At 45.9% G+C, this 26,938-nt stretch overlaps 1 protein-coding gene and 2 long non-coding RNA genes across 5 annotated transcripts in view; 2 read left to right on the forward strand and 1 right to left on the reverse strand.

The window, feature by feature from the left end:
- Positions 1 to 12,541, forward strand: part of LOC142599217 (uncharacterized) — a 544,015-nt gene extending 531,474 nt beyond the window's left edge. Inside the window, exon 4 of one of the 3 annotated variants that reach the window (XR_012832836.1) lies at positions 12,486 to 12,541. This is a non-coding gene — a long non-coding RNA (uncharacterized LOC142599217). The remainder of the gene's footprint in view (positions 1 to 12,485) is intronic. The other 2 variants (XR_012832834.1, XR_012832835.1) reach the window with 2 other exon arrangements.
- Positions 1 to 23,091, forward strand: part of LOC142599156 (3-hydroxy-3-methylglutaryl-coenzyme A reductase-like) — a 695,832-nt gene extending 672,741 nt beyond the window's left edge. Inside the window, exon 17 of the mRNA XM_075738898.1 lies at positions 23,008 to 23,091. Within this exon, the coding sequence (XP_075595013.1) occupies positions 23,008 to 23,076 (69 nt within the window). The 3' untranslated portion in view covers positions 23,077 to 23,091. The remainder of the gene's footprint in view (positions 1 to 23,007) is intronic.
- Positions 1 to 26,938, reverse strand: part of LOC142599269 (uncharacterized) — a 543,147-nt gene that overhangs the window by 386,833 nt on the left and 129,376 nt on the right. The gene's annotated exons all lie outside the window — the stretch shown is intronic.

The raw sequence follows: 26,938 nt of genomic DNA on the forward strand, positions 1-26,938 counted from the left end.
ACAGTTAGATCATCCTAGGTAGTTTCCAGTATTGATGTTGTTGGAGGCTATACAATATTCTCCACGAGTTGGGTATCGTATCGGCCAGGGCAGTGATGCACTGTCTTCCCAATAGGTATCATTTCTGATCTCACTGTAGTTGCTCACCAGCCATTCAGGGGAAATAGGGATAGCAGTCCATGGCCAACTTTCTAAACCTAATGGTGCACCACAAACCCAACACTTAGTAAGATTAAAAGCGTTAGCTATTTGCTGGCCTAAACCAACAAATTCATTTTCCCATAACAATTTTGGGGGGGGCGCAGAAACTTCCTCTGATACTAAAGATGGTGACAATGATCGGCCAAAACACTGTTTGCGATAGTATGCTATACATCCTATAAAGATTAACAAAATTCCACAGGCAATCAGCAACTTCATATGTTCATGGATTCCTTCAGACAGGCTCTGGAATCTTCACCTGAAAGAGAAAAGAAAGCAAACTCGGTTCCCTTCCAGGAACCAGAAGTGAGTTGTGGTTAGAAGGATGGAATAATCCACCTTGTGTTACTCTTGTGTTCCTTCCCATGGGCATCTTTTGCTTTCCAGGCATACTTATTCATTGGGGTTTCCAGTACCAGAGATACGGCCCCCACAGTAGGGAGTTTGATCACAACAGGCTGGCCCGGAAAGTGCGATGGATTCTTGGGATACTCAGAGCCCCGTGTGGGGCTGGCACAACGGTTGGAACCTTCGGACAAAATGCTGTGATTTTTGGGCATCCATTTATTCCCCAGTGACTATTAACACTGGTAACCGCATCCCATAGCCGTTCGGCCCATCCGGGCTTATGCGGCTTAAGAAAGCGCTTCAGCAAACCATTAGTTCTTTCTACAATTCCATTTGCCTGCGGATAATATGGAGTATGGTGTACCCACGAGATTCCTTCCCGAATTGCCCATTCCTGGACTATTTTAGCAGTAAAGTGAGAACCATTATCCGACTGAATCCACCGTGGTTTGGGGAAGGTGCCAAACCACTCTTTCAAAGCTTTCACCGTGTTTTCTCCAGTAGCTCTGGCAAATGCTTTGGCCTGGACTAACCCTGACACTACCTCTACTCCAACTAACACAATGTTTTCCTTCTGACTTTCGGAAAGGACCAATGTAGTCCACTTACCAGGTTTCCCACAGCCCTTTCCACTCCCTCAAGTGTAGGGGATCATCTTCTAGGGGGTGTCTTTCTAAACAAGTACGACATTGTTCACAAGCGGACACACAAGTCTTACATTCCTCCCTAGTAACGGGCCAACCTCGAGCTTGGGCCTCACAGTAGAGGTCTTTGATCTCTGAATGTTTCCTCGTCACATGCAACCATTCCAACAATCGCTCCCAGTCTTCTGCTATTTGGGCATTCTGGAGGGGAGCTAACCGGGCTAACTCATCAGCTTTGCCATTCCATTGGCTAACAGGGGTATTATCCTGTTGATGGGAAGCCACCCAGGCTACCGCAAACTTTCCCTGTCTAGCAATGGTCAAGATATCCTGCCACTTCTCTTTCTGCCATATAGGTATCCTGTTGACTTCCCACTCGTTTTGCTCCCAGAATGGAAGCCATTCAGTACATCCTTTAAATACAGCATAAGAGTCAGTATAGATATAGACAGGAGAGGTAGATTGGGCTTCGTGTTGGAAAACACTCCACACTGCAACTAATTCCCCTACTTGAGCACTGCCTTCCCCTTCAGTGATTATTTGTTTATCCGCGTCTACGCGGAGTGCTACAGCTCGATATTTCCACGTTTTTCCTTCTCGCTTAGAGGAGGCATGAGTAAACCAAGCATTCTGCAATTGCTCGGAAAATGGAGGGGCCACTTGTATTACAGGAGGAAGTTCAGCTGTTTCTCTATCTGGGCCCACCTCTTCTTGGATGGTTAACCTCTTTGTGGCTCCCTCAGACACTGTAAAAATGTCACAATAGTGTTCTATCTGGGCATACCATTTCCGCACAGAGGCTCTCTGAGCCACCCCATCAGGAGGTGGAGTTCCTGCTAAAATCATTTTGATTACCTTAAAGGGGCCTCTAAGCACCAATGGCTGTTGCCGAATAGTCCATTCAGCCTCTCTGAAGGCTAAGCTGACTACAAACAAGCCCTTTTCCCAGGTTGTATATCTTTTTTCAGCATCTTTAAAACTACAGGAGTAGAACCCAGTAGGCCGAGTGGGTCCTTCAGGGCCCTTTTGCCATAGATGTATTGACAGTCCGGTCTTGGCAAATCCCCATTCAATATGGACGGGGTCTGTGGGGTGAATGGGACCAAGAGCTTGATGGGCAGTTGCTTCAAACACTAGCAACTGCAATGCTTCTTCATGGGGTTCAGCCCATTCCCACTGGGCCCCTTTTTGTAACAAGTCATACAGGGGTCTTGCGATAATCGAGAAATCAGGGATATGTTTTCTCCAAAACACAAGTAATCCTAATACGTGCTGCAAATCCTTTTTCGACTCCGGCATTTTGATCTGATCTAACGAGGAAAGGGTGTCCGGTGGAATGCATGTCATTCCCCCTTTCCACCAGATTCCTAAAAACTTTACTTCACTCGAGGGTGTTTGTATCTTTTCTGGTGAAATTTTCAACCCCAAACTTTCTAAGTGGGAAATTATATTATCCTGAGTTATCCGAACTTTCTCTATTTCATCCCCTCCCACAAGAATGTCATCGATATACTGGTAAACTCTGACCTCCTTCTCTGTCTGAATTACCTCTAGCTCCTGCGCTAACGCATGGTGGGCTAGAATGGGAGAATGCTTATATCCCTGTGGGAGTCAGGTGAAAATGAATTGTTGGTCTTCCCAGTTAAAAGCAAAGAGATCTTGGTCCTCAGGCTGCAGGGGAACCATAAAAAACATGTCTTTAACATCCACTGTCGCCATGGCCTGGTGGGCTTGTTCCTGGATTGTAGCTATAAGCTCGGCAATGTTTGGTACTGCTGCTGTCAATGGACCAGTATTTGCATTGAGCCTGCGATAATCTACCGTTAATCTCCACGCACCGTTAGGTTTTTGTACTGGCCACACTGGAGAGTTAAAAGGAGAATGGGTCGGAATCACAATACCTTGTCCTTTTAAAAGTCCTCTAATACAGGTGTTATTCCCTCTCTGGCCCCCAAAGGTATCGGATAAGACTTAACATTTGTAAGCTTCGAAGGGGGAAGTAGTGGCGCAGCTTGTAGCAGCCGAATATCTACAGTGGGGGAGCCAAATGACCACTGTCTCCCTTTATTATCAGTCCAGGTCTTCCCTTTCAGAACATCAAGTCCCAAGAGGTTGAATGGAAGCTCTCCCACTACCATAGCCACTGTAGTGGCACTATCTTCTCCCGGCAGACGCAGGCTGACCATTGCCAATGCCTGTAGTTGAACGTTGCCAAATGCATCTGTCACAAACAGTGTTTGCTTGGAGGATGTAACTCCACAATTAGCAGCATCTTTTGTTTTAATAGCTGAAACTTGAGCACCAGTATCTATCAAAAACGTGACCAGAACTTGTTTTGGTCCTACGAGGCCTGTAATTAGCAAATCACCCCAGCCATTCTCAGTGAGCTGTCTGATATGTATCCAACCTTCGCCCCTCCACTCACCACTGAAGGGCGGAGGATCTAGTTTCCCGCTGGGTTTTGGGAGGCATTTATTTCTGATAAATCAATCAAGGAGGGTGCACTGGGAGCAGTATCCTCAAAATACACTTCTCCATTTGCCGATTTAGTGGGCCATCCTGTTACCAACTTTTCTAATTTGTCTGTTGGCAGTCTGTCCATTAAGTCACGCGGGATCCCCTTCTGTTGTCCCTCTGCCCACAGTCTATTGCGTTTGTTTGGGACATCTCTCCCTCCCGGTGGTCTGGTGAGAGGTACTCTCCTATCATTTCTGGGGCATGGAACTATTTTTACTTCCGCTCGCCTCAAGCCCCTGGGGTCCGTTTTGGCAGTTGGAAGGTTAACGGGGCCATACTTGCGCCCATAATTGATCAGTTCTTGGGCCACCTCCCCCCAGGTCCACATTTTCCTGTCCAAGGGTCGGCGGTGCGGTGTAAGTCCTTCTAAAGCAGCCGCAACTCTGTCGCCTTGGGGCATTGCTTGTATTTTTCCCTGTAATTGTATACCAATCGGTTTCAAGGAATTGGGGAGTCCCCTTATAAGGGGGGTCATCCGTTCGGGATCTACTGGCATCATCATTGGGGACTCCTGTCTAGGTTCCAACTTTCGGTCATACATCATCTGCAGACAAGCTGCCTTCTGCACACTCTCTACTAATTGATCCACAGTCCCCGTAATCGCAAGAGGGTCCCCCCTCTCCAAGGGGTTCAAGCCACCTGCCCAATAGGCTGCCCGCTGGGTCAGAGACCAGGGGGCACGGTGGTTCCCAGTAGTTAAAAACACTCCTGGTCCCCAATACTCTTCCGCCTCTCACTTAACAGAATCCGATCCCCCCCAGACAGCGACACTCTCCACACATACTCCGTTTCTGATTCCTTAGGGGTTCGGCCAAATTCCTTTTTTAGTTTCATCAACTCGACAACGGTATAAGGGGACTTCCTTGGTTGTAACTTGGGGGGACTGGTCCTGCTCATCATCATAAATGTACTCGGTCTTGACCAAGGGTCGCAGCGAAAGTGGTTCTAATTTCTCTACTCTCTCTTTCGCCACCTGCAGGTCGTCAAAGGGATAGCCAATTTCTGATCTTGGGGGAATTTCCTCGCAGGTAGTATCTGCAAGGAGCTGCTCCTTAAGGGCAGTCTGCAAATGTTTCACTTGATCCTTTTCTGCTTTAAGTTGTTCTTTTAATTCCACCACTTGCCCCTGAAGGGACCGGGTAAGGCTTTGAAGGGATTCGATAGTTAGGGACACCGCGGTATGACAACAATCTCTAGCCTCCACTGCGGCAGCCAAGCTAGCACCAAGAATAGCACAAACAATCGCTTTTCCTTTTCCTGCTCTTAGTCTTGCATCTTTGTGCAAGGCGCCCATTCGGTCAACCACGCTCTGCAAATGATGCCAATTTCCCTGAGCCCAGTCCACCCCGGGCACAGAGGGTCGTGCTCTATGTTTCTCCAGAAAATCAAACAAAACTTCTCTTCCCAAAGGAACAGTTCTATCATCACTCATTTTGTTTAAAGCAGGGAAGTGGTCGTCTCAGGAAGGCAGCATGCAGGTTTCAAACAAAATACAAGCCTGCCCCCCTTACCTTCCTGAGAGGTCTCACCTATTTGGGAAACCATACGGCACTCTTGTCTCAAGGGGTCCTGTCCGTGACGCCAATTTAATGTCCCGATCCAGTGTCGGAGAGGTTTCGATACGATCCCGAGAGCGAGATTAAGACACAAACGAGGTCAAATGCCATATACCGGAGACAGTTTTTATTATGAAAAAGTAAAGGTAAACAATAAGAGCGATAGGACAGAGTAGAAAAGAAAGGCAGAAACCAAGCAAGACTCTGGGATAGAATCGCAAGAATAGTCACCGCCACAGATCCACAGCATCTCAGGGGTCCAAATCTCTTGTTCTGCGGCAGTGGGCGAAGGCACGCGCCCCCCCCCGTCTTAGCAGTTCCTTTTTATATCGGTGGCAGTTTTCACGACAACGGCATGTATGACACGGCTCCGCATTCCTGCACATGCGCACACGCTTCTTGCAGTTCCAGCCCTGTTCTTCATGCGACTGTCACCTGACTCAGCGGCTCATGACCCCGCAGGGTGTTTTTCCCAAGTTGAAAGTCTCTAGACCCTGCAACCGTCCTTATCGCACTCAGTAGCCAGAGGGGTTTTCCGCTTGAGCAAGCGATCTTTGAGACAAATGTTCTTACAGTCCAGTCTTTCACAGAGACCCTCCACACTTATTCGGTCTCAGTTTCCTTAGCCTGCCTACTATATTTTTCATGTAGTTTTGCCAATTCAGTAACTGTATAAGGTATCTCTTTAGTGGTAACAGCGGGTTCCGGATCTTCACCATCATACATGACTTCAGTTTTGACAAGTGGCCGGAGCTTGGGAGTAGGGTCAGGTTCTGTCACCGCCCTCAGCTCTTCCCATGGATAGTGAGGGGCAACCTCCCTCGCAATGAGGTCGGCTTCTTTTGATAAGCTAGAAAATCCTGGGTCGCTGTCAAGGTCCCCAGGGAGCTGCAACTTCAGCTCTCTTTCCCTCACAAAAGCATCTCTCAGGCTATCCTTCAAGTTTTCCGTGATTCTTTTCTCATCCGCTAATGCTTTTTCAGCTAGTTGCCATCTCACCTGTTCCGTTTCCAGTTCTGCCTGTAGTTTTTTAACCAGTTCCTGAAGGGACTCATTTGCCTCCCGCTCAGCTTGTGTGACAATGTATTTGTCCTTCTGGGCAGCTATCAATGCGGCTCCCAAGACACCACAAACCACAGCCTTTCCCTTTCCAGGCTTAAACTTATTTTCTTTTGCCAAGTCTCTTATCTGTTCCGCTACAGTTGTCGGGGACTGCCAGTGTCCCTCAGCCCAGCTATGCCCTTTCGGGGTCAGGCAAGCTTTATAGCTCTTCAACAAATCCAACAGTGGGGAGCAGTCAAGATCAGGCTTATCCCGGGTTGCCATGCCCTACTGCCGGAGATTTCGGCTTCAACTGAATATCAGTTCTCCGTTCTTCAGCACTTTGGCTGACATCCCTTTTATGGAACCTCTTTACCGCTTCTTATAGAGAATCCTGTCCGTGATGCCAATTTAATGTCCCATCCCACTCGGTGGGTGAGGGTGAGGTTAATTTTTCAATTCTCTGCATGGTAATCAGGAGTACCAACAATTACTCAAGAGGTTCAAACAAATCACAAATTAACTTAAAACTCAGCAGAACTACAAAAGATAATGGCTTGGTAAAAGTTATAACAATACTTAAAACTCAGCAGAACCACGAAAGATAACGGCTTAGCAAAACTTGTAATGATATTACCCTAATGTGCCGAAAATGAAGTTATAGACAAAGAGAATGGCGGAGAGGAAAAGAAAGAGAGAAAGAGAAAGAAAGGGAAAAAAAGAGAAAATATATCACTACCCTTGGATCCAGTGATGTTTTCTGCTCGTAGTTGTAATCCTTCAGGTGGTGGGCATGCACCAAAAACTTGTGTTTCCCCTTTTTATAACCCACTATGCTCCCTCCCCATAAGTGGGGTTTTCTCACCACTGGGCAGGCGCAGTATGCATTCAGGAATGTTCAGGAATGTTCTAGAAATGAATTGGTGGGATGTGGGGGTCTTGGGGGTCTCACTGCCCCCTCCCTTCAGGGCTGACCGAGCGATGATCCCTTGCAGGCACGCATGTGCAACAGATGGTTTTTGTCCGCATGTTTCAGGAATAGGGGGATGGGCTCCCAAGATGGCACCCTGCCTCCACAGCTTCTGCCCTTGGTCGACACTCCCTCATTCAAGACAAGTGTTTGTGACGTTCTCTCATGATCAGAGCCTTACACTTGCACAAGCAGCACAGTCTGCATCATGGGCCCAAGTTAAAGCTGTGTGTTTCCCTCTCTCTGTAGCTGCTACAGGTGGGAAGCTCTGTCTGCCTGTCAGCCCCTGTGCAGCAGTACCTCCTGCTTCTGGCTGGGTGACAGGACCTGGACAAGAAAGTCTGTTTTCGTGGCCCTGTGAGCCCACCTGGAAGTGCTGGCAAATGCACAACTAACCCTGCAGTCTGAAAAAAATGCACAAGTTTAGGTAAGTCTCCGAGGTTGTCAATGCTGAGATGTTCCTGGTCATGGAACCATAATGTCTTGTCTTAAAGCTGGTAGGAGATGATTAAAAAGTCTAGTCCTACACACTAGACAGTAGAAGGGATGAAGTCAATATATTATATAGCTTTTAGGCCCCTATCTCACAGGTTTCCTGGAGTCAGATTCATGGTTTGGGAAATTAGAGGAATGACAATATTGAAAGCTATAATTAAAGACAGAGCTGAAAAGCATCAGCAGCTGCCATCAAAATATGTGCTGCGGGCAAAGCAGGATGGGGTCCACGTGGGAAAAGGGGAAAGAGCTGGAGTGGAACAGAAATCTTTCCTACACTTGGATCCGCACACATAAAATTAGCAGATATGGCTATCTGCAAGGCATTCAGCAGACGGCATTGAGCTAAAAAAAGCCTTGTCGCCACATCGTGGCCAAGAGAGACCACTCATTTCTGGCGTGGAGAACACAGCCCTTCGCCCTCTTCTTCTGAAAAGAAAATAAGAAAAAAGAAAAAACAGCTGTACACACAGGTAAAGGCAAGCTGAAGGGAATGCTGTAAGAAAACATTAGCAAAGAATAAAAGGGGCACAACGACCCCGGCTGCGTCCCGAGAGCGCCGGCGGGAGCGGGACCGGGACCGGCTCTGCCCCCGCGCTGCGCTGGCTCCGGCACTCCCTCTGCTGCCCGCCTCTGCTCCCAGCGCAGTCCCAAGCAGCCTCAAAGTGTGAGTTAGTCTCCGTCCTGCTGCACTCGAAACAAAAAACACTGGAGGATTAGGTCAAAATGCACATTCATCAGATATAATCCCATTTAGATTTAGAGGGGGCTGTTCCTGGGATATCGTAATGCTCATCTCTAGAGGCAGTTCTCCAACAGTCCCTCTTTGGCATATAGCTGCAGGGTAAGAAGGAAGGTGGTCAAAGCAACTGTAGATGGTCACTGGCACAGCTGTGTATTGCAAGTTCACCGAGCCCACACTTCAGCTCTTGCTCTGATCAGGAAAGTAGCTCTTAGGCATTACCCTGTGTTGTGGTTTAATCCCAGCTGGCAACCAAGCACCACACAGATGCTCACTCCCCTCACAGTGGGATGGGGGAGAGAATTGGAAGAGTAAAAGTGAGAAAACTCATGGGTTGAGATAAAGACAGTTTAATAAGTAAAGCAAAAGCTGTGTGCACAAGCAAAGCAAAACAAAGCCAAGCAAAGAATTTGTTCACTACTTCCTGTTGGCTGGCAGATGTTCAGCCATCTCCAGGAAAGCAGGGCTCCATCATGCATAATGGTTACTTGGGAAGACAAAACACCATAACTCCGAACATCCTCCCCTTCCTTCTTCTTCCCCCAGCTTTATATGCTGAGCATGATGTCATATGGTATGGAATATCCCTTTGGTCAGTTGGGGTCAGCTGTCCTGTCTGTGTCCCCTCCCAACTTCTTGTGCACCCCCAGCCATCCCACTGGCAGGGGAGTATGAGAAGCAGAAAAGGCCTTGGCTCTGTGTAAGCACTGCTCAACAATAACGAAAACATCTCTATATTATCAACACTGTTTCCAGCACAAATCCAAAACACAGCACCGTACTAGCTACTATGAAGAAAATTAACTCTATCCCAGCCAAAACCAGCACATTCTCCACCCCTTATTCCATACCATTTACGTCATGCTCAGGTCCCACACTATCCAATACATCCTCATCCTTCTCATCCTTTGATATAATATGCAAATATAATTCCCTTAGTCTATGGACCACCCTTGCAAAATGTCCACAAAATATACATAAATGTCAACTGAGTTCATTTAGTGCATGACTTTGGGTTTCATCTGATATGGTGGTCACTCAGGACAGGAGAGGTGGTTTGTTGTGTGGAGTTACTGGGCACCAAAAACAGCTCAGGTTGGGTCACTGCTGCATTCGCACTGCTTCTTGTAAGGCTTGTCCTCCATTGGTTCAGGTGGTTCCTGCTACAGTAATTCCTATAACTTGCAACTCAAATCCTGGGTTACAACAATGTAAAGGTATTTCCATTACAATCTCCACCCCGGTCCCCTTGGACCAGACCATTGGGTTTAACATTGCAATGAACTCCTCCCCTTGCCCCTACTCTGGCTTGGACTTATTCAAAGACTGCAGTCCCTTAGGGGTGCACCTGCTCCAAGTGGAGTCTTATCTATGAGCCACAGTCTCTCCAGGGGTATACCTGCTGTGGCATAGACACAGTCGCTTTGAGGTGCACCTTATCCACAGCCACAGTCCCTTCAGAAGTGAATCTGCTCCAACATGGCTTTACCCATGGCTGTAGTCCCTCCAGGGGGATACCAGTTCTGTCATGGGCTTATCCATGGCCGCATGCTTTGAGGTGCTCCAGCATGACCTCATGCACAGCTACTGGTGCTTCAAGGTGTACCTGCTGCAGCATGGACTTATCCTTGGGACACAATCCCTCCAGAGGTATACCTGCTGCAGCACAGACATAATGACAGCCATAGATGCTTCAAGATGTACCTTCTCTTGTGTGGACTTATTCACGGCCATAGACATTTCAGGGTGTCCTGCTCCTGTGTGGACTCATCCAGAGGTCACAGTCTTGATATCCATAAAGTAGACTTTTCCACTTTACAGGGACAGAAATGTGTTTGGGTTAGTGCTTAGACACTGTTATATTTTAGGGTTAAATGCACTACCTTGCTTTGCTGACGACTATACCTTTGAAGAAGAGCCAGAAAACCTGATAAAAAGCATGCTTGTATCCTTGAAGGAGAGCTGAAAAACTGATAAAGAGGAAACATCCTGCCCCAGAAGGCACCCAGAGCTGGGTGATTGCCAGAGAGGCCTGAAGTCAACAAGAATCACCAGTAACTAGGGGAAGGGAAAGGTGACTGGGGGAAGTTCCTGACCACTCACCCAATTAAAGGACTATGCATGTTACACCCCCACACACACCCACAAGGCACATGCCTGCTAATTTAAAGATGCTTGACCAATAGTAGATGATGTGGTAATTAATAACCAATTAGTGTAAATTTAGGCAGGTTTTTCTAATCCTGTAACAAGATAAATATGTGGTAGATTCTGTGTGTGGGGTGCTAGCTTTGTGGAATTACCACCTAGCACCCATCTCTGTGCAGACATGAAATAAATAAAATATCTCTGCTCTGTGTGTATAGTGGCATACTGTACAGCAAGTAAACAATCCCACTTTTGGGACATCAGTCCCTTTGACTTGAGTGCTCACAGGAGTTCCAGCCTGTCCAATACAGCAGCACAGAATAAGCAGTGATGCCCTGGCCATCTGCCAGCCCAGGCGCATCGCCATTGCTGTTATCTAAATCTTTCCAGACACAGCACAGTAACGTGATAAGCAGCACAGCGAGCAGCAAAAGCAAAAAGCAGCCACTAACGAGCACTAGACTCTATTATACAGTAAGGCAAGCAAGCCCCATGGCAAGCACAGAAGCCTGCTGATTAACTATCCCAGTCAAAACCAGCACACTCTGAAAGGGAGATTCAAGTTGTAGCTGCTTAGCAGTGGTAATTTGTGACTGAGGAGTGATCTGGCACAGAGGGCAAGGCGGCCCAGCTGCAAGAAGAGGTTAAACTGGCTGGAATCAGGAATGCCAGAGACAGACTCCCTGCAAGGGACTGAAGTTTCCCTGAGTGATGCAGCCTCAGCATTGTCTTGTAGCTGTCCTAGAATCATATAATCATAGAATCATTTAGGTTGCAAACCACGTTTAAGATCATTGAGTCCAACTGTAAACCTAACACTGTCAAGTCCACGACTAAACCATGTCCCTAAGTACCACCTCTACACATCTTTTAAATATCTCCAGGGATGGTGACTCAACCACCTCTCTGGGCAGCCTGTTCCAATGATTGACAACCCTCTCAGTCAACAAATTTTTCCTAATATCCAACCTAAACCTCCTCTGGCACAGCTTGAGGCTATTTCCTCTTGTCCTATCACTTGTTACTTGGAAGAAGAGACCAACACCCATCTGGCTACAACCTCCTTTCAGGTAGTTGTACAGAGTGATAAGGTCTCCCTGAGCCTCCTCTTCTCCAGACTAAACAATCCCAGTTCCCTCAGCTGCTCCTCATAAGAGTTGTGCTCCAGACCCTTCACCAGCTTTGTTGCTCTTCTTTGGACACCCTCCAGCATCTCAATATCTTTCTTGTAGTGAGGGGCCCGTACCTGAACACAGTATTCAAGGTGTGGCCTTACCAGTGCTGAGTACGGGGAGACAATCACTTCCTTAGTGTGGAGAGTTGACCCTGGCTGTAGGCCAGGTGCCTGCCAGAGCTGTTCTATCACTCCCCCTCCTTCACTAGACAGGGGAGAAAAGGTATAACAAAAGGCTTGTGGGTCAAGATAAGGACAGGGAGAGATCACACAGTAATTATTGTCACGGGCAAAACAGACTGAACTTAGAGGAAAATTCATCTTATTTATTACCAATGCAAGCAGAGTAGAGGAATGAGAAATAATATCAAATCTTAAAACACCTCCCCCCACCCCTCCCATCTTCCCGGGCTCAACTTCACTCCTGGTTTCAACCTACCCCCCCCTCAGCGGCACAGGGGGATGAGGAATGGAGGTTACAGTCAGTTGATCCCATGTTGTTTCTGCTGCTCCTTCCTCCTCAGGGGGAGGACTCCTCACACTCTTCCCCTGCTGCAACATGGAGTCCCTCTCACAGGAGGTAGTCCTTCATGAACTTCTCCAACATGAGTCCTTCCCACAGGCTACAGTTCTTCATGAGCTGCTCCAGCGTGGGTGTCTCCCACAGGGTGCAGACCTTCAGGACCAGACTGCTCCAGCCTGGGTCCCCCACGGGGTCACAAGTCCTGCCAGCAAACCTGCTCTGGCGTGGGCTCCTCTCTCCATGGGTCCACAGGTCCTGCCAGGAGCTTGCTCCAGCATGGGCTTCCCATGGGGTCACAGCCTCCTTCAGGTGTCTCCACCTGCTTCTAGTATCTTCTTGCAGAAGCCACCCCTGTATCTCCCTCCCCCCCCCGCTATCAAAACCTTGCCACGCAAACCCAATACACCTAGTCCTGCTGGCCACACTATTTCTGGTACAAGCCAGGATGCTGTTGGCCTTCTTGGCCAAGTGGGCACACTGCTGGCTCATGTTCAGCCAGCTATTGACCAACACTCCCAGGTCCTTTTCCATCAGGGAGCTTTCCAGCCACTCTTCCCCAAGCCTATGTTGTGACCCAAGTGCAGGACCTGGAACTTGGCCTTGTTGAACCTCATACAATTGGCCTCAGCCCATCAATCCAGCCCATCCAGATCCCTCTGTAGAGCCTTCCTACCCTCAAACATATCCTTCCCAACTTGGTATTGTCTGCAAACTTACTGAGGGTGCACTCGATCCCCTCATCCAGATCACTGATAAAGATATTAAACAGAACCGGCCCCAGTACTGAGCCCTGGGCAACACCGCTTGTGACCGGCTGCCAAGTGGATTTAACTCCGTTCACCACAACAATTTGGGCCCAGCCATCCAGCCAGTTTTTTACCCAGTGAAGAGTACACCCATCCAAGCCATGAGCAGCCAGTTTCTCCAGGAGAATGCTGTGGGAAACAGTGTCAAAGGCTTTACTAAAGTCCAGGTAGACAACATCCACAGCCTTTCCCTCATCCACTAATCGGGTCACCTTGTCATAGAAGGAGATCAGGTTAGTCAAGCAGGACCTGCCTTTCATAAACCCATGCTGACTGGGCCTGATCACCTGGTTGTCCTGTACGTGCCATGCGATGGCACTCAAGATGATCTGCTCCATAACCTTCCCTGGCACCAAGGTCAGACTGATAGGCCTGTAGTTCCCTGGATCCTCCTTCTGACTCTTCTTGTAGATGGGCATCACATTTGCTAACCTCCAGTCAACTGGGATCTCCCCAGTGAGCCAGGACTGCTGATAAAATGATGGAAAGTGGCTTGGTGAGCACTTCCTCCAGCTCCCTCAGTACCCTTGGGTGGATCCCATCTGGCCCCATAGACTTGTGTGTGTCTAAGTGGTGCAGCAGGTTGCTAATCATTTCCCCTTCGATTATGGGGGCTTCATTCTGCTCCTTGTCCCAGCTCAGGGGGCTGGGTACCCAGAGAACAACTGGTCTTACTGCTGAAGACTGAGGCAAAGAAAGCATTAAGTACCTCAGCCTTTTCCTCATCCTTTATCACTATGTTTCCCCCTGCATCCAATAAAGGATGGAGATTCTCCTTAGCTCTCCTTTTGTTGCTAATGTATTTATAGAAACATTTTTTTATTGTCTTTTACCGCAGTAGTCAGATTAAGTTATTGTTGGGCTTTGGCCCTTCTAATTTTCTCCCTGCATAACCTCACAACATCTTTGTAGTCCTCCTGAGTTGCCTGTCCCTTCTTCCAAAGGCCATAAACTCTTCTTTTTTCCCTGAGTTCCAGCCAAAGATCTCTGTGTAGCCAGGCCAGTCCTTCTTCCCTGCCAGCTCATCTTTTGGCATGTGGGGACAGCCTGCTCCTGCACCTTTAGATTTCCTTCTTGAAGAATGTCCAGCATTCCTAGACTCCTTTGCCCTTCAGGACTGCCTCCCAAGGGACTCTGTGAACCAGGCCCCTAAACAGGCCAAAGTCTGCCCCCTGGAAGTCCAAGGTAGCAGTTCTTCTAAGCACATTCCTTCTCTGAAAATCAAAACCTATCATTTCATGATTGCTATGCCCAAGACAGCCTCCAACCATCACATCACCCACAAGTCCTTCTCTGTTCACAAACAAGAGGTCTAGCAGGGTGCCTAGCCTAAGTTGGCTCACTCACCAGCTGTGTCAGGGAGTTATCTTCCACACATTCCAGGAATGTCCTAGACTGTTTCCTCTCTGCTGTATTGTATTTCCAGCAGATATCTGGTAAGTTTAAGTCCCCCATGAGAACAAGGGCTAACGATTGTGAGACTTTTCCCAGCTGCTTATAGAATATTTCATCTGCCTCTTCATCCTGTTTAGGTGGGCTATATCAGACTCCCACCACGATATCTGCCTTGTTGGCCTTTCCCCTGATTCTTACCCATAAACACTAGACCTTTTCATCATCATCGTCAAGCTCAGGGGCCCAAGCTCAGGGGCCACCTTTGGGCAGCAGAGCTCGGCTAGGGTATGGACCCAGGGCCGGGCTGAGGTGCCCCATGCAACCGCTCAGGGGATTGGTACCGTTACAAGCGTATACAAGGAGTCTGCTTGTGCCGCATCTTTGCGGTAGGACTCTGCCCAATGCATTGTTCATTATTTTATTCTTTTAATTTAAGCACAAATGTGTGTTTAATTCACCTTGAGGGGTACCATAAAAATTCCCCAACAACCTCCTCCTGTACCGAGGGACTGCACTGCACATCTGCTTGCCTTGTGATTTGCAATGAATGACAGGGCAATACCATAGCAGGTAAATGCAGCCTGGCTGGGTGTTCAAGCCTGGCACTCAATCACAGAGATCAAAGTGATGGGAAAAGTGAATTTCACATGATGGGGCAGCTCAATCTATCAACCAGGCTGAGCAGCAGCCTGCTGTTGAGCAAGCAGGTTAAAAAAAATGGAAACTTCTTCCCATGAAAGCTGAAATGACAAAACTGCTCCCAAGGCAAAATGCTCTGAAAATTTTTTTTCTATTTGAAGAAAGGAATTTCTTCACTCAACAAAAAAAGTTCAGATTCTTTATTTTCCAGAACTGGCCTTTATAAAGGATTACAGTATTTTTAATTCAAACAAAAAATTGTCATGGCTTAATCAAAGTATTTTGCACACATTTGCTGAATCAAATCGGGTAGCCCTTCCAGCCCCTATGAACAACATTCAGCTTCAGAGCTGCTCGTAGCTGCACAGGGGTCCTCAGCAGCTCTGTGGTGAGACCCTTCTTGATTCCCATCATCAAGGCACTCCACCAGCTCTTTTGCCTCCTTCTTCATATTCCCTCAGATTGTTTAATTCCCCCCCCCCCCCCCCTTTATTGCATAGTCCTTGAAGACCATGTTCTCCTGTCCTGGTGTTCATCAGCTTATCCCACAGCTCTCTGTGCCTGTGCCCCTGCCGCTCCCCCCCCCCCCCGCTCCAGCTGCCCCTTGTCATTCTGCCTCTTGGCTGTGCCCAGGGTCCGTTCTGGTGCCCACCTTGCCCCATACATGCCTCAGCCTCTGCTCTGTTTGGCAGATTTCTTCCGGTATTGATCTCTGTGATGTTCCTAAAAACCCCAGCTTTGATGGTTGAAGTTGCTGGTCAGGATTAGTTTCTGAGCCATCCCCTTTCTAAATGGCTTCCAATCAGGTAGGCTGCAAGTAATCTGGAGAGGTGGGTGGATGCTCTGGTGATCACAGTAATACCCATAACAAATACAAAAGTAATTAACAACCACCCCTTCGACAATCAGCTCTCCCCAGTGTGCAGGAAAAGGCCAGCAGAGACCTCTCAGCCTGGAGGTGTAGTCAGGATTATCACTTCTGATCCAGATTCCTCTGAATTGCTTTCCCTTAGGCAATTTAATACAAAAAGTTTAATTTTCCCCTCTTGTGTGCCTGTGGCTCCCTTTGCTGTCTGGCAGGAGACAGGAACAAGGACAGGGGCCTGCCAGGCAGCTCTGAGTAGCTGCAATGCACAGTGAGGTGCGTTTGCAACACGCACATTAGAGGGCTATCTAATATAATTATGAACTACACCTGGCAGCAGAAAGGCACCTGCTGCTTCTTCCTGAGAGGCCTGGGAAAAAAGGGACTGGGAGGGAGCTGGGAGAGATTTGTATGGGGTGTTGGGTGACACAAGGGCTGGTTCTTGCTGTGAGACCAGAAGCAATGATCAGTTAAAAGATGTTTCTGGCATCTGATTTTCATTTTGGTGCAAAGAAAAGTACAAAGGAAGAAGGGAGACAGCAAAATTTTTAGATGAGCCCAGTAACAGTTCAATGTCATGCTGAAATAACACAGCTAATTTGAGGACTGGCCACACTGACCACAGCAGCAAGGGGCTGCAGCAGCGAGTCCTAGTGACCACCTTGGGTGATCTCTGTAGGCATGTGTAGCCCAGCATGTAAGACCCATGGCAAGCTTTACCAACTGCACGCATCAGGGTTTTGACTTGCCAGAAGCCCTGGGATCTCTAAAATGGACAAAGGGACTAGGTTATCCCTGATTTTCTAATTTTACTCCTATTCCTGAAGACTACTGGTTTTACACCAAGATTTTGTGCAGCTTTTGTAGACCCACCCTCCTCTTTCCCTTTCCCCATACCTTCTTACATTTAGCACTATGAGATGAAACCATTAGCTGAGCTATGTGACTCCCCACTTGTTGGGCTGAAACAGCACCTTCTGGAAAGCATGAGCAAATGCAGTGCTCAGAAACCTCGTGGCTGGATCATGAGGGATGGCTGAAGGCAAACAGAAAACCAGGAAAGAGGTTGTCCACAAGATCATAGTTTCCATTGCTCATACTTGGAAGCAACTTCATAGGGCTTGATGAGGTATCTGTGGTCATCAAAACCATGCAGGCCCAGCTACCTTTTCCTGCCATGGCTTGTCTCTCATCATCATGTGCATATGTTGTGGCTTATTATTTGAGTGCAGCATTTGTCCACATGTTTCCTGATATAGTGAATGGTTCTTCTGGTTATTTGACCTCATTTTCAAAAAACAAGACTCACTTCCCAGAATCCCAGCACTAAAAGGTCACAATTTCTCTTTGGAATATAAATGGTGAATGGGGAAGAAAGCATCTGTTTGCCTAGCACCAAGGCACTTGGCTCTGCCAAAGCCACTGGAAAAAAGCTCATGAAGTTAACCCACCAGTGAGCTGAATGCATGGGGAAAGTCTGTTGCCAGCACATCTCCAAAATGTACTTCTGTGATTTCTATGTTTCATTTTGGTAGCAATTTGAAATGGGATTTATTTTCTGTGCAATTTCTGATGTTGTTCCCCAATGGAAGTAAAAGAGATGGCTCAAAGGCAAGTTCCACCTGAGACACCCACCAGATGTTGCCTGAGCTGATGGCCACCTTGCTGCTGCAGGGCAAGTCTGGCTGGCTGGTGTGCAGAGCAGCGCAAGCTGCACATATTGTGTTGCCAACCTGCAAAAGATCTGGTAGTATCAGGCTAAGTTTTTTCTTCCTTGTTAAGTATTAAAAATAACAGTAAAAGTGTAGGTATGCATTGATCAGCTTTGGGAACTTTCAATCTCTGCCTCCAGCCTTCTGAGTGGACATAAGATTAAAATGTTTTTTCTTGAGCAAGAAACACCTATTGTTGAGATGGTTTTTTATCCTAGTAGATCACTGTTCTCATCTACCCATCTGTAATTTTCTCTAGACTAGTTCTATATGTTAAAAGTTCCAACATATTCAAAATAACAGCAATTCAAAAATAGCCTCATTCCAAGGTATCTGTCAGAAGTCATCTGTTCCTCCCCTGTTATCCTTCCCCTCTTACCCCTCATTCTCTTGTCTTCCACTCACCCTAGTGGGCAAAGCAAATACATCAGGGCCAATCTCACAGAGAAATGGCATGAGTGAAGTGGATGGAGAAGACACTAAGTTTGCTGGTAGCTGGGAGGAAAGCAGGAGTTTCTTTCTCAGATGTAATTCGATGACAAGAGTTGGTGCCAGAAAGAGAAGCTCTGAGTGAGGGCAGCGAGCTGCACCGATAGACCCCTCAGCAGAAACCTGCCTAGAGATATGGGGTCCCAAGCTAGGAAGCACTTGGTGTTGAGTGAGAACTTGGCATTAATCAGGCAATGTTTACTCTGAAGATGACATGTAAATATACTAGAAAAACTGGGGGACTTGACTGAAACACAGTGGAACAATGAGAGGGAACATGAGCTAAAGGAGTTTGCAGATGGACCCCTGCAAGCAGGAGCTGGGGAGCACAGGAGACAGTGCGACCTGTTCAACAGATTGGATGAAGATTAGGACTTATGTGAAGGGAAGATAAATTCAGGAGTTGCAGTAGGGTTCAAAATAGCACAAGAGTGGCTGTGTGTCTAGAAAAAAGCAATACCTGGACAGTAATATATCACACTATGTGTGAACTACCACCTACACAATTAAGATGGATCATATGGGGTAAGATTGCATAGCAAACTAATAACATCCAAAAGGCACAGACACTGTTTAACAGTTTATACAGTGAAAAGTCAAAAGAAAAAACTTTACCCCATGCTAAAGGGCCAGCGTACAGCTGCCACAACACAGCTTTTGGTAGGGAAATGTCTAATCTTTCTCTTAGGGCAAAATCTCCAGTGAATTCTGTGGGATGGAGACAGAACTACAACTCACCAGTGCTACTGAGAGCATTTTAATGAAATGATGTGGTATCGTTGTCCATTATTTTATCCAAACTGAAATAATTCTCTCACAGTTTTAGTGAAAGGAAATAAACAGAGGGAGAGAGGTAAGACAATGTCACCACAACTGAGATATTCATGAATATAGTCTCTTGAATATTTATTGTAATTGCAAAAGGAAAATTCCAACAAAAATTAAACAAAAAAATTCCACTTCCTATATGGAAATCACATACAAACAATATCCAATGGAATACACGTCATCTCTACGTCCATATAGAATTAAAACTCCGCACATGGATTAAACTTGTACTTCACGTTCAGACAAGAGCTCCCTCCCATGGATATATGCAGAAGTTTCACAAAATTTGTCACCAAGCAGAATTTTAAACTAACATATATTTTAGAACCACAGTCACTATATTGCAGTAATAGTTGAGGGAGGAGGGACAGATTGAATCTCACCCCCTCACAAATGTATCCAAAGCAAGTACTTCAACTTTTCTTCAAGAACAATTCAGCAAGTTAGCTTGAGGGACTGTATTGGGTTTGTGTGGCGAGGTTTTGGTAGCAAGGGGGCTACAGGGGTGGCTTCTGCAAGAAGCTGCTAGAAGCTTCCTCTGTGTCTGATAGAGCCAATGCCAGCCAGCTCCAAGACGGACCCACCGCTGGCCAAGGCCGAGTCAATTAGCGACGGTGGTAGTGCCTCTGTGATAACATATTTAAGAAGGAAAAAAAACCAACCTAGTGGGAGCTTTTGCAGCCAGAGAAACTTTGCAGACACCAAGGTCAGTGAAGAAGGAGGGGGAGGAGGTGCTCCAGGCACCAGAGCAGAGATTCCCCTGCAGCCTGTGGTGAAGACCATGGTGAAGCAGGCTGTCCCCCTGCAGCCCATGGAGGAAGGATGAGGGGGTGTAGAGATTCCACCTGCACCCCATGGAGGACCCCACGCCGGAGCAGGTGGAGGCACCTGAAGGAGGCTGTGACCCCGTGGGAAGCCCGCACTGGAGCAAGCTCCTGGCAGGACCTGTGGACCCGTGGAGAGAGGAGCCCATGCCAGAGCAGGTTTGCTGACAGGACTTGTGACCCCGTGGGGGACCCAGGCTGGAGCGGTCTGGTCCTGAAGGTCTGCACCCTGTGGGAGACACCCACGCTGGAGCAGCTCATGAAGAACTGTAGCCCATGGGAAGGACTCATGTTGGAGAAGTTCATGAAGGACTGTCTCCTGTGAGAGGGAAAAGAAGGGGAAGAATGTGAGGAGTCCTCCCCCTGAGGAGGGAGTGGCAGAAAACAACATTGATCAACTGACTGCAAGCCCCATTCCCCATCCCCTTGTGCTGCTGAGGGGGAGTAGGTAGAAACCAGGAGTGAAGTTAAGCCCATGAAGATGGGAGGGGTGGGGGGAGGTGTTTTAAGATTTGATTTTATTTCTCATTCCTCTACTCTGTTTTGCTTAGTAATAAATTAGATGAATTCCCTCTCTAAGTTCAGTCTGTTTTGCTCGTGACGATAACTGGTGAGTGTTCTCTCCCTGTCCTTATCTCAACCCACAAGCCTTTTGTTATACCTTTTCTCCCCTGTCTAGTTAAGGAGGGGGAGTGATAGAGCGGCTCTGGTGGGCACCTGGCCTCCAGCCAGGGTCAACCCACCACAAGGAGCCAGAACAGCTACATATTTTCAAGGTAAGCATTTATCTTTGTGTATATAATCACATGTCTATGAGGAATAATAAAAATACTATGGAAAATTATCTGTCAACCCTTGAACAGGTCACTTTTAGCAATAAATGTTTAGGTAATGCATCCTCAATCCTGTAGTAGCCTATATATCTATATTTAAGTGGTACTTTGTCTGTTGCTCAGCTACAAAGATATCCAGAATTTCCTTTTTTAATAAGCAATCCCAAATTTATCTCCAAATACATTTTCATTTCACTTTGGTCTTCATAATTTTGCACAAGTTTCATGGCAGAAGGTATAAAAAGAGGAAGAATTTTAAGGGCTGCAAGTACGTTCCTGTGCTACTTAATGCAATCTGGCTACTTTGCTTTCACAGAGAAACTATTTGATGACATAGGAAAGGAAATCCATGCTACTGGTTTCCAGTAGGCTTTAGTTTGATTCTTTGTCTGATCAGGCTAATTTAAAAAAACAAACCCAAACCTAAATCAACCTTGTACATTGTCACAAAAATGCATCAGATCAAACTAAAAATCTACTTATGTACCCTTTAATGTGTTACTAATAAAAACAACTTGTTATGAAAACTGTTCAGCAAAAACAGTTACTCTCCTCTGCCCAGACTCAGTAACCCTTCTCTATTTAGCAAATTCCCAACGTGCATAACACTTTCCTTTGAAACCAGAGATGTAGCAAGAATTAGCAGAATGAGCTTCTCCTCTGCAGAGTCTGTAGGCACAGCTGGGAACTCATGGCAGATCAGTGATTCAGGGTTTAAAGTCCCAAATGTACCCAAGGGTTTTGCTGAATAGTGATGACCTTGCTTGTGTGCTTAGCAAATTATTAGAAATATGCAAGGATAACTGGAAAGGAAAAAGAAATTATTGGATGTCTCCTTTTAATATCATGGTTAGGTAATGGGCTGAATTTTGTTTTCATTTATACTGCAGCTCTACTGCTAACAGTGGAGTTGTTCAACATTGAGAACCGTGTAACAGTTGAGTGAAAAGTCTGGGTCAATATATTTAAGGATGTATCTTCCATCTTTAGGATCTAGAAAAGTTAAGAAACTTAATTGGCAGAAGTGACTAATTAAGATTGTCATCCACTGTGCTGGACCATTTTGACTGTGACCTTCAATCTGTTCCCAAAAATGTTAACTCAGTGCACCAACTGAAGTTTGCTGTCATCTGCAAGAGTATTGGGTATTCCTATTTAATATTTCAGGTAAGTATTATGAGTTAACTGTATCAGATTAAAGAAAACATGCCCACATGATATTATGCAATACAGGCAGACAGAGCATGTAACTGATTCTTTAAGAATAAATAACTCACTGTAACTGCTGAGCTCTAGGAGGTTCTTTTAATGCTTCTAGAGAACATGCTTTAAAATATAGACAGATAGTTTAGAAATGGTTACAAGCATCTTCGAACTGAAAGCTCCGTCCCACTAGTGTTGGTGTAACGTGATCATTTTCAAAAAGGACACTCACAAGTCTAAAAGTAAAATTGTCATGCATTTGCAGTAAACATACAGATATCTTTTACCATCATCTCATATATGAAAAATAGCTCAAATGACTTAAGAATAGAGTATTCTTTTACACTATACTGGTAAAGCATTTACTATATAAATTTTACTACAAGAAACATACAGCTACTGGAAATCTTAAGCCACACAGGCATTATGAACAGCTTATCACACATACATGACACTTCTCCCTTTCACACAAGTTTATATACACTAAGTCATTAAATATTGCACTTATTGGCCCATGATTCCTCAGTTTTGAGGTATTAAAAATAGAAAAGATATCTATTTTTATAACATATTTTCATGCAACATTTCAGACATTTCAGTCCCACGAACACTAGTATATAGATTACACATTCTGACAGTCCAACTGAGCCATGACACATCTGACATCATTACTGACAAAATATTAAACAGGAGTTAAGGCACAAACATTTCGTTTAACACTAGTTGTGGGTACATGTCACAATTACTCAAGGAAATTTATTGCCAGAAGTGGTAAGCAATCCCTAGCTTTCATTTCTGCGTGTTATGCATGATCCTGAAGTTACTGGAAGATTAGGATTTATGCTTCCCCCCAAACCAAATACCAGGTACCTTAGTCTATAAATGACAAGCCATCTACACCTGCTGGAACTCTGGATAATAAATCTATGGTCTGCAAATGTAACCCAGCTGATTTCTGGTTGTGTTGGTTTTGCGTGGCAAGGTTTTGGTAGCGGGGGGGCTACAGGGGTGGCTTCTGTGAGAAGCTGCTAGAAGCTTCCCCTGTGTCTGATAGAGCCAATGCCAGCCGGCTCCAAGACGGACCCGCCGCTGGCCAAGGCCAAGCCAATCAGCGCCTCTGTGATAACATATTTAAGAAAGACAAAAACAGTTAGAGAGCGCTTTCGCAGCCAGAGAGAGGAGTGAGAAGATGTAAGAACATCTGCAGACACCAAGGTCAGTGAAGAAGGAGGGGGAGGGGGTGCTCCAGGCGCCGGAGCAAGATTCCCCTGCAGCCCGTGGTGAAGACCATGGTGAAGCAGGCTGTCCCCCTGCAGCCCATGGAGGGAGGATGAGGGGGTGTAGCGATTCCACCTGCAGCCCATGGAGGACCCCACGCCGGAGCAGGTGGAGGCACCTGAAGGAGGCTGTGGCCCCGTGGGAAGCCCGCGCTGGAGCAAGCTCCTGGCAGGACCTGTGGATCTGTGGAGAGAGGAGCCCACGCCAGAGCAGGTTTGCTGGCAGGACTTGTGACCCCGTGGGGGACCCACGCTGGAGCAGTTTGCTCCTGAAGGTCTGCACCCCGTGGAGGAGACTCACGTTGGAGAAAGTCGTGAAGGACTGTCTCCCGTGAGAGGGACCCCACGCTGGAGCGGGGGAACAATGAGTCCTCCCCCTGAGGATGAAGAAGCGGCAGAAACACCGCGTGAGGAACTGACCGTAACCCCCGCTCCCCGTCCCCCTGTGCCGCTGAGGGGGGGGCGGAGGTTGAAGCCGGGAGTGAAGTTGAGCCCGGGAAGATGGGAGGGGTGGGGGGAGGTGTTTTTAAGATTTGGTTTTATTTCTCATTCCTCTACTGTGTTTTGCTTAGTAATAAATAAGATGAATTCCCTCTCTAAGTTCGGTCTGTTTTGCTCGTGATGATAATTAGAGAATGATCTCTCCCTGTCCTTATCTCGACCCGTAAGTTTTTTTTTTCATTGTACCTTTTCTCCCCTGTCTAATGAAAGAGGGGAGTGATAGAGCGGCTCTGGTGGGCACCTGGCCCTCAGCCGGGGTCAACCCACCACACTGGTACTAATGATTTCTGGATAAATTCCTCTGTGGCATTTAGGGAAGGCTGCAGTGAACATGAACAAGTAGCAGTGGGAACTGAATGAGTGTCAAAGATGTACTTCTGTGTATATGTGTATACTATACATGTGTAGTTACAATTTTTGCTTCAATGAACATCCATGGATAAACAAAGTTTTAAAAAAAAGCAAAAAAAAGCTTAAATTGCAAAGATGAACTACATTTACCCCTTCTTAATAATGAAAACTGGTAGAAATCATTCAAATAATTGAACCGAGTTGCCTCTTTAAATGAGACTTGAGAAATTATGAACCTTGGAGTCAGCATGTACTGAAGAGACTATGCATATGGATTAAATAGTGTAAATCAACACAACTCACTCCCCTGTTGGCATAAGTGAAGATCTGTTGCTTTACACCCCCCGAGGGTTTTTCTATGAGGATCTACATACTCATGGTCTCACACTACTAAATCTTTATCCTAAAGAGGAACTAGGCACATACACTGTGTGTCTGTCTTTATGAAACAGGCCAGGGAGGAATCTGTCCTAACAGTCAGTCAGCAGAACAGTAATTTAGTTGATGCCCTTAAAAATGCAAGTAATAAAGCTTGCCTCTCACAAACAAATATAGAAAAGAGTAGTTGGAGAAGGATTTTTTTTGGGGGGAAGTGTTTCTTTTGGAATGCAAATCAGCATCATTTGTCTGCTATTGAAGAAACAAAGGCATTGTCATCATATGTAGAATTTTTGCCACCTTTTTTTTTCTAAAAATGACAACTAAACTCAAAGCATTCTCAAAGTTTGATTCTAACTCCAGTAGATTTTGTGCACCCTGAAATAGCGCTTCATTATTAAAATAAAGAAGGTGCATGTAGTACAGCTGAATATACAGAGCTGAGCAAACTTAATCTTTCAGACTGATGCTCTGGAAAGGCCACATAGATGTAGTTGCTCAGTTAGTTTCTCTAGGCATTACATTAAGTATAAGCACAAAGAAACAAACAGTTCCAGGTAACAGTCACATACACAGTTTTTCAGAGAGAAAGAGTATTTTTTGACAGAAAATCAGGCTAGCTCATATGTATTTCAAACACCAATCGAACAGGTCTAAATAAACACAAGAACAACAAAATCGGTAATAAGTTAGTTGTGCTATAAGGATCAGAATGCTTGTGAAGATGAACTCTTATCACAATTGAAAACACACATCTGAAGGTTCAGCCCAGCAGGGCTTGCTAGCTGTTTGGCAGGTCAGCGCCAGGAGGCACCACAGGAGCCAGTCATATCCCATGCTGTCACATGCTCCCAAGGTATTTTCTGAGCATTAGTTTGATCATGCAGCAAGCAAAACACTGTCAGAGCATGATAAGGCTGGTGCATTAACCATGCACAGGATTAGCCTGCTGCTAAAATCTTTAGTCTAGATCATAACTTGGAAAATGGGTTGTGTAGTATTAGTTCAGCTGGCACTATGGAGCTCAGAAGCCTCTGTCCAAAGGCATCTAATCTCTCATAAATTTTATGTGCTCTGTCTGTCAACTGCTGTATCTCACCAAGTAGCCTAAATCTCAGCTGAAGAGGTTATCTGTGGCTGGACCAATAAGGCTGCATGACATTCAGTCCTATTTCTGTGCTGAGAGAGTAACAACAAATTAGTGCAAAGTGTGTGAGTATTTTTGCACCAAGAATTGTGATGAGGCTGAAAACAGTTTTGGATCTCCTATCCCAGGTTTCAATTTAATGATCAAGCCCTCTTCCATCACTAAAATATATCTCTTTTTAGCCTGGTACTTTCTCTTGCTGGAACTGTGCTACAACAGTGGATAGATCAGGGATCTAATCAAATCCTGCTTGTCTCCTCCAACAATTCATAATCAGTGACTATTGGATATGTGTGAAGAACAAGTCATTGATTGTTTAAATTTTGGCCCTTGATTGGCTTGGGATGGGATTTCCAAAAATGCTCTGTATTAGCCTAACTCTACTTACATTTAAGAAAATTGCCTTTCTGTCACATAAGTCAATAGGAACTGAACTAGATTGACACAGGCTGCTTTTAGAAATCCTACCCTATGAAACAGGCCAAGGCATAATTTTAAATAGAATGAAAATCCCAGTCCTGCTAGTTCCTCCAGAATTCAAACTAAATTTTTAGAACGTTTGGGGAAGGGATAGTAAGTTACTTCCCAGAAGCCTTTCTGTCTTTTGTATTTCTCTACAATAGCCAGGTTCCAGCTGAGAGAGGTACTGAGATTATGATGCTTCTGATCTAAATCTGGCGAAACTTTATAGCAGAACACTCAATATTTTTGTGAAACACGTGGCTCCAAAAGCCAACCTGTGATGGAAAATCAAAGCCTACTTTTCCAACAGTAAGTAACCTTGATTGTTCAGAAAAGGTCTACCTGAACTTCCATACATAGGATAAATTGGGTTTGATGGAACATCAGCAGGTCATCCAGCCCAACCTCCTCCTCAAAACAGAGTCAACTAAGAGATCCGAGCAATTTGCTCAGGGCTTTATCCAGTATGATCTTGAAAACCTCCAAGGATTTGATGTAAACACTTTAAAAAAATTAATCTGACTAATTCTGAACTCTATGACAATGTCTGAGTGTCAATACAAAGATCCTAGGAGTTTTTAATCTACTGACTGGTTCTGCTGTTGTACTTCAGATGAGCCTTTTCCTTATAACACATGGCTGCCAGTGTTACTCTGGCAGCTGCTTCCCCCATCCTCCTCATTCCATACAGAAGATCAGACATGTTGGAGGCCTGGGTGGTTAGTTGTCTCAGAAATCCAAAGGAGAGATTCTTCCTCTTTGATTTTTCTATTACTCTTCTGCCCAGTCTTTTGATGCAAAATGAAAAGCAATTAGTTCATCTTATTTAAGTAAAGAACTTTTTATCTATCATTCAATTTCTTTAAAAA

This window comes from Balearica regulorum, chromosome W (assembly GCF_011004875.1).
Source record: "Balearica regulorum gibbericeps isolate bBalReg1 chromosome W, bBalReg1.pri, whole genome shotgun sequence".
NCBI classification, from domain to species: Eukaryota; Metazoa; Chordata; class Aves; order Gruiformes; family Gruidae; genus Balearica; species Balearica regulorum.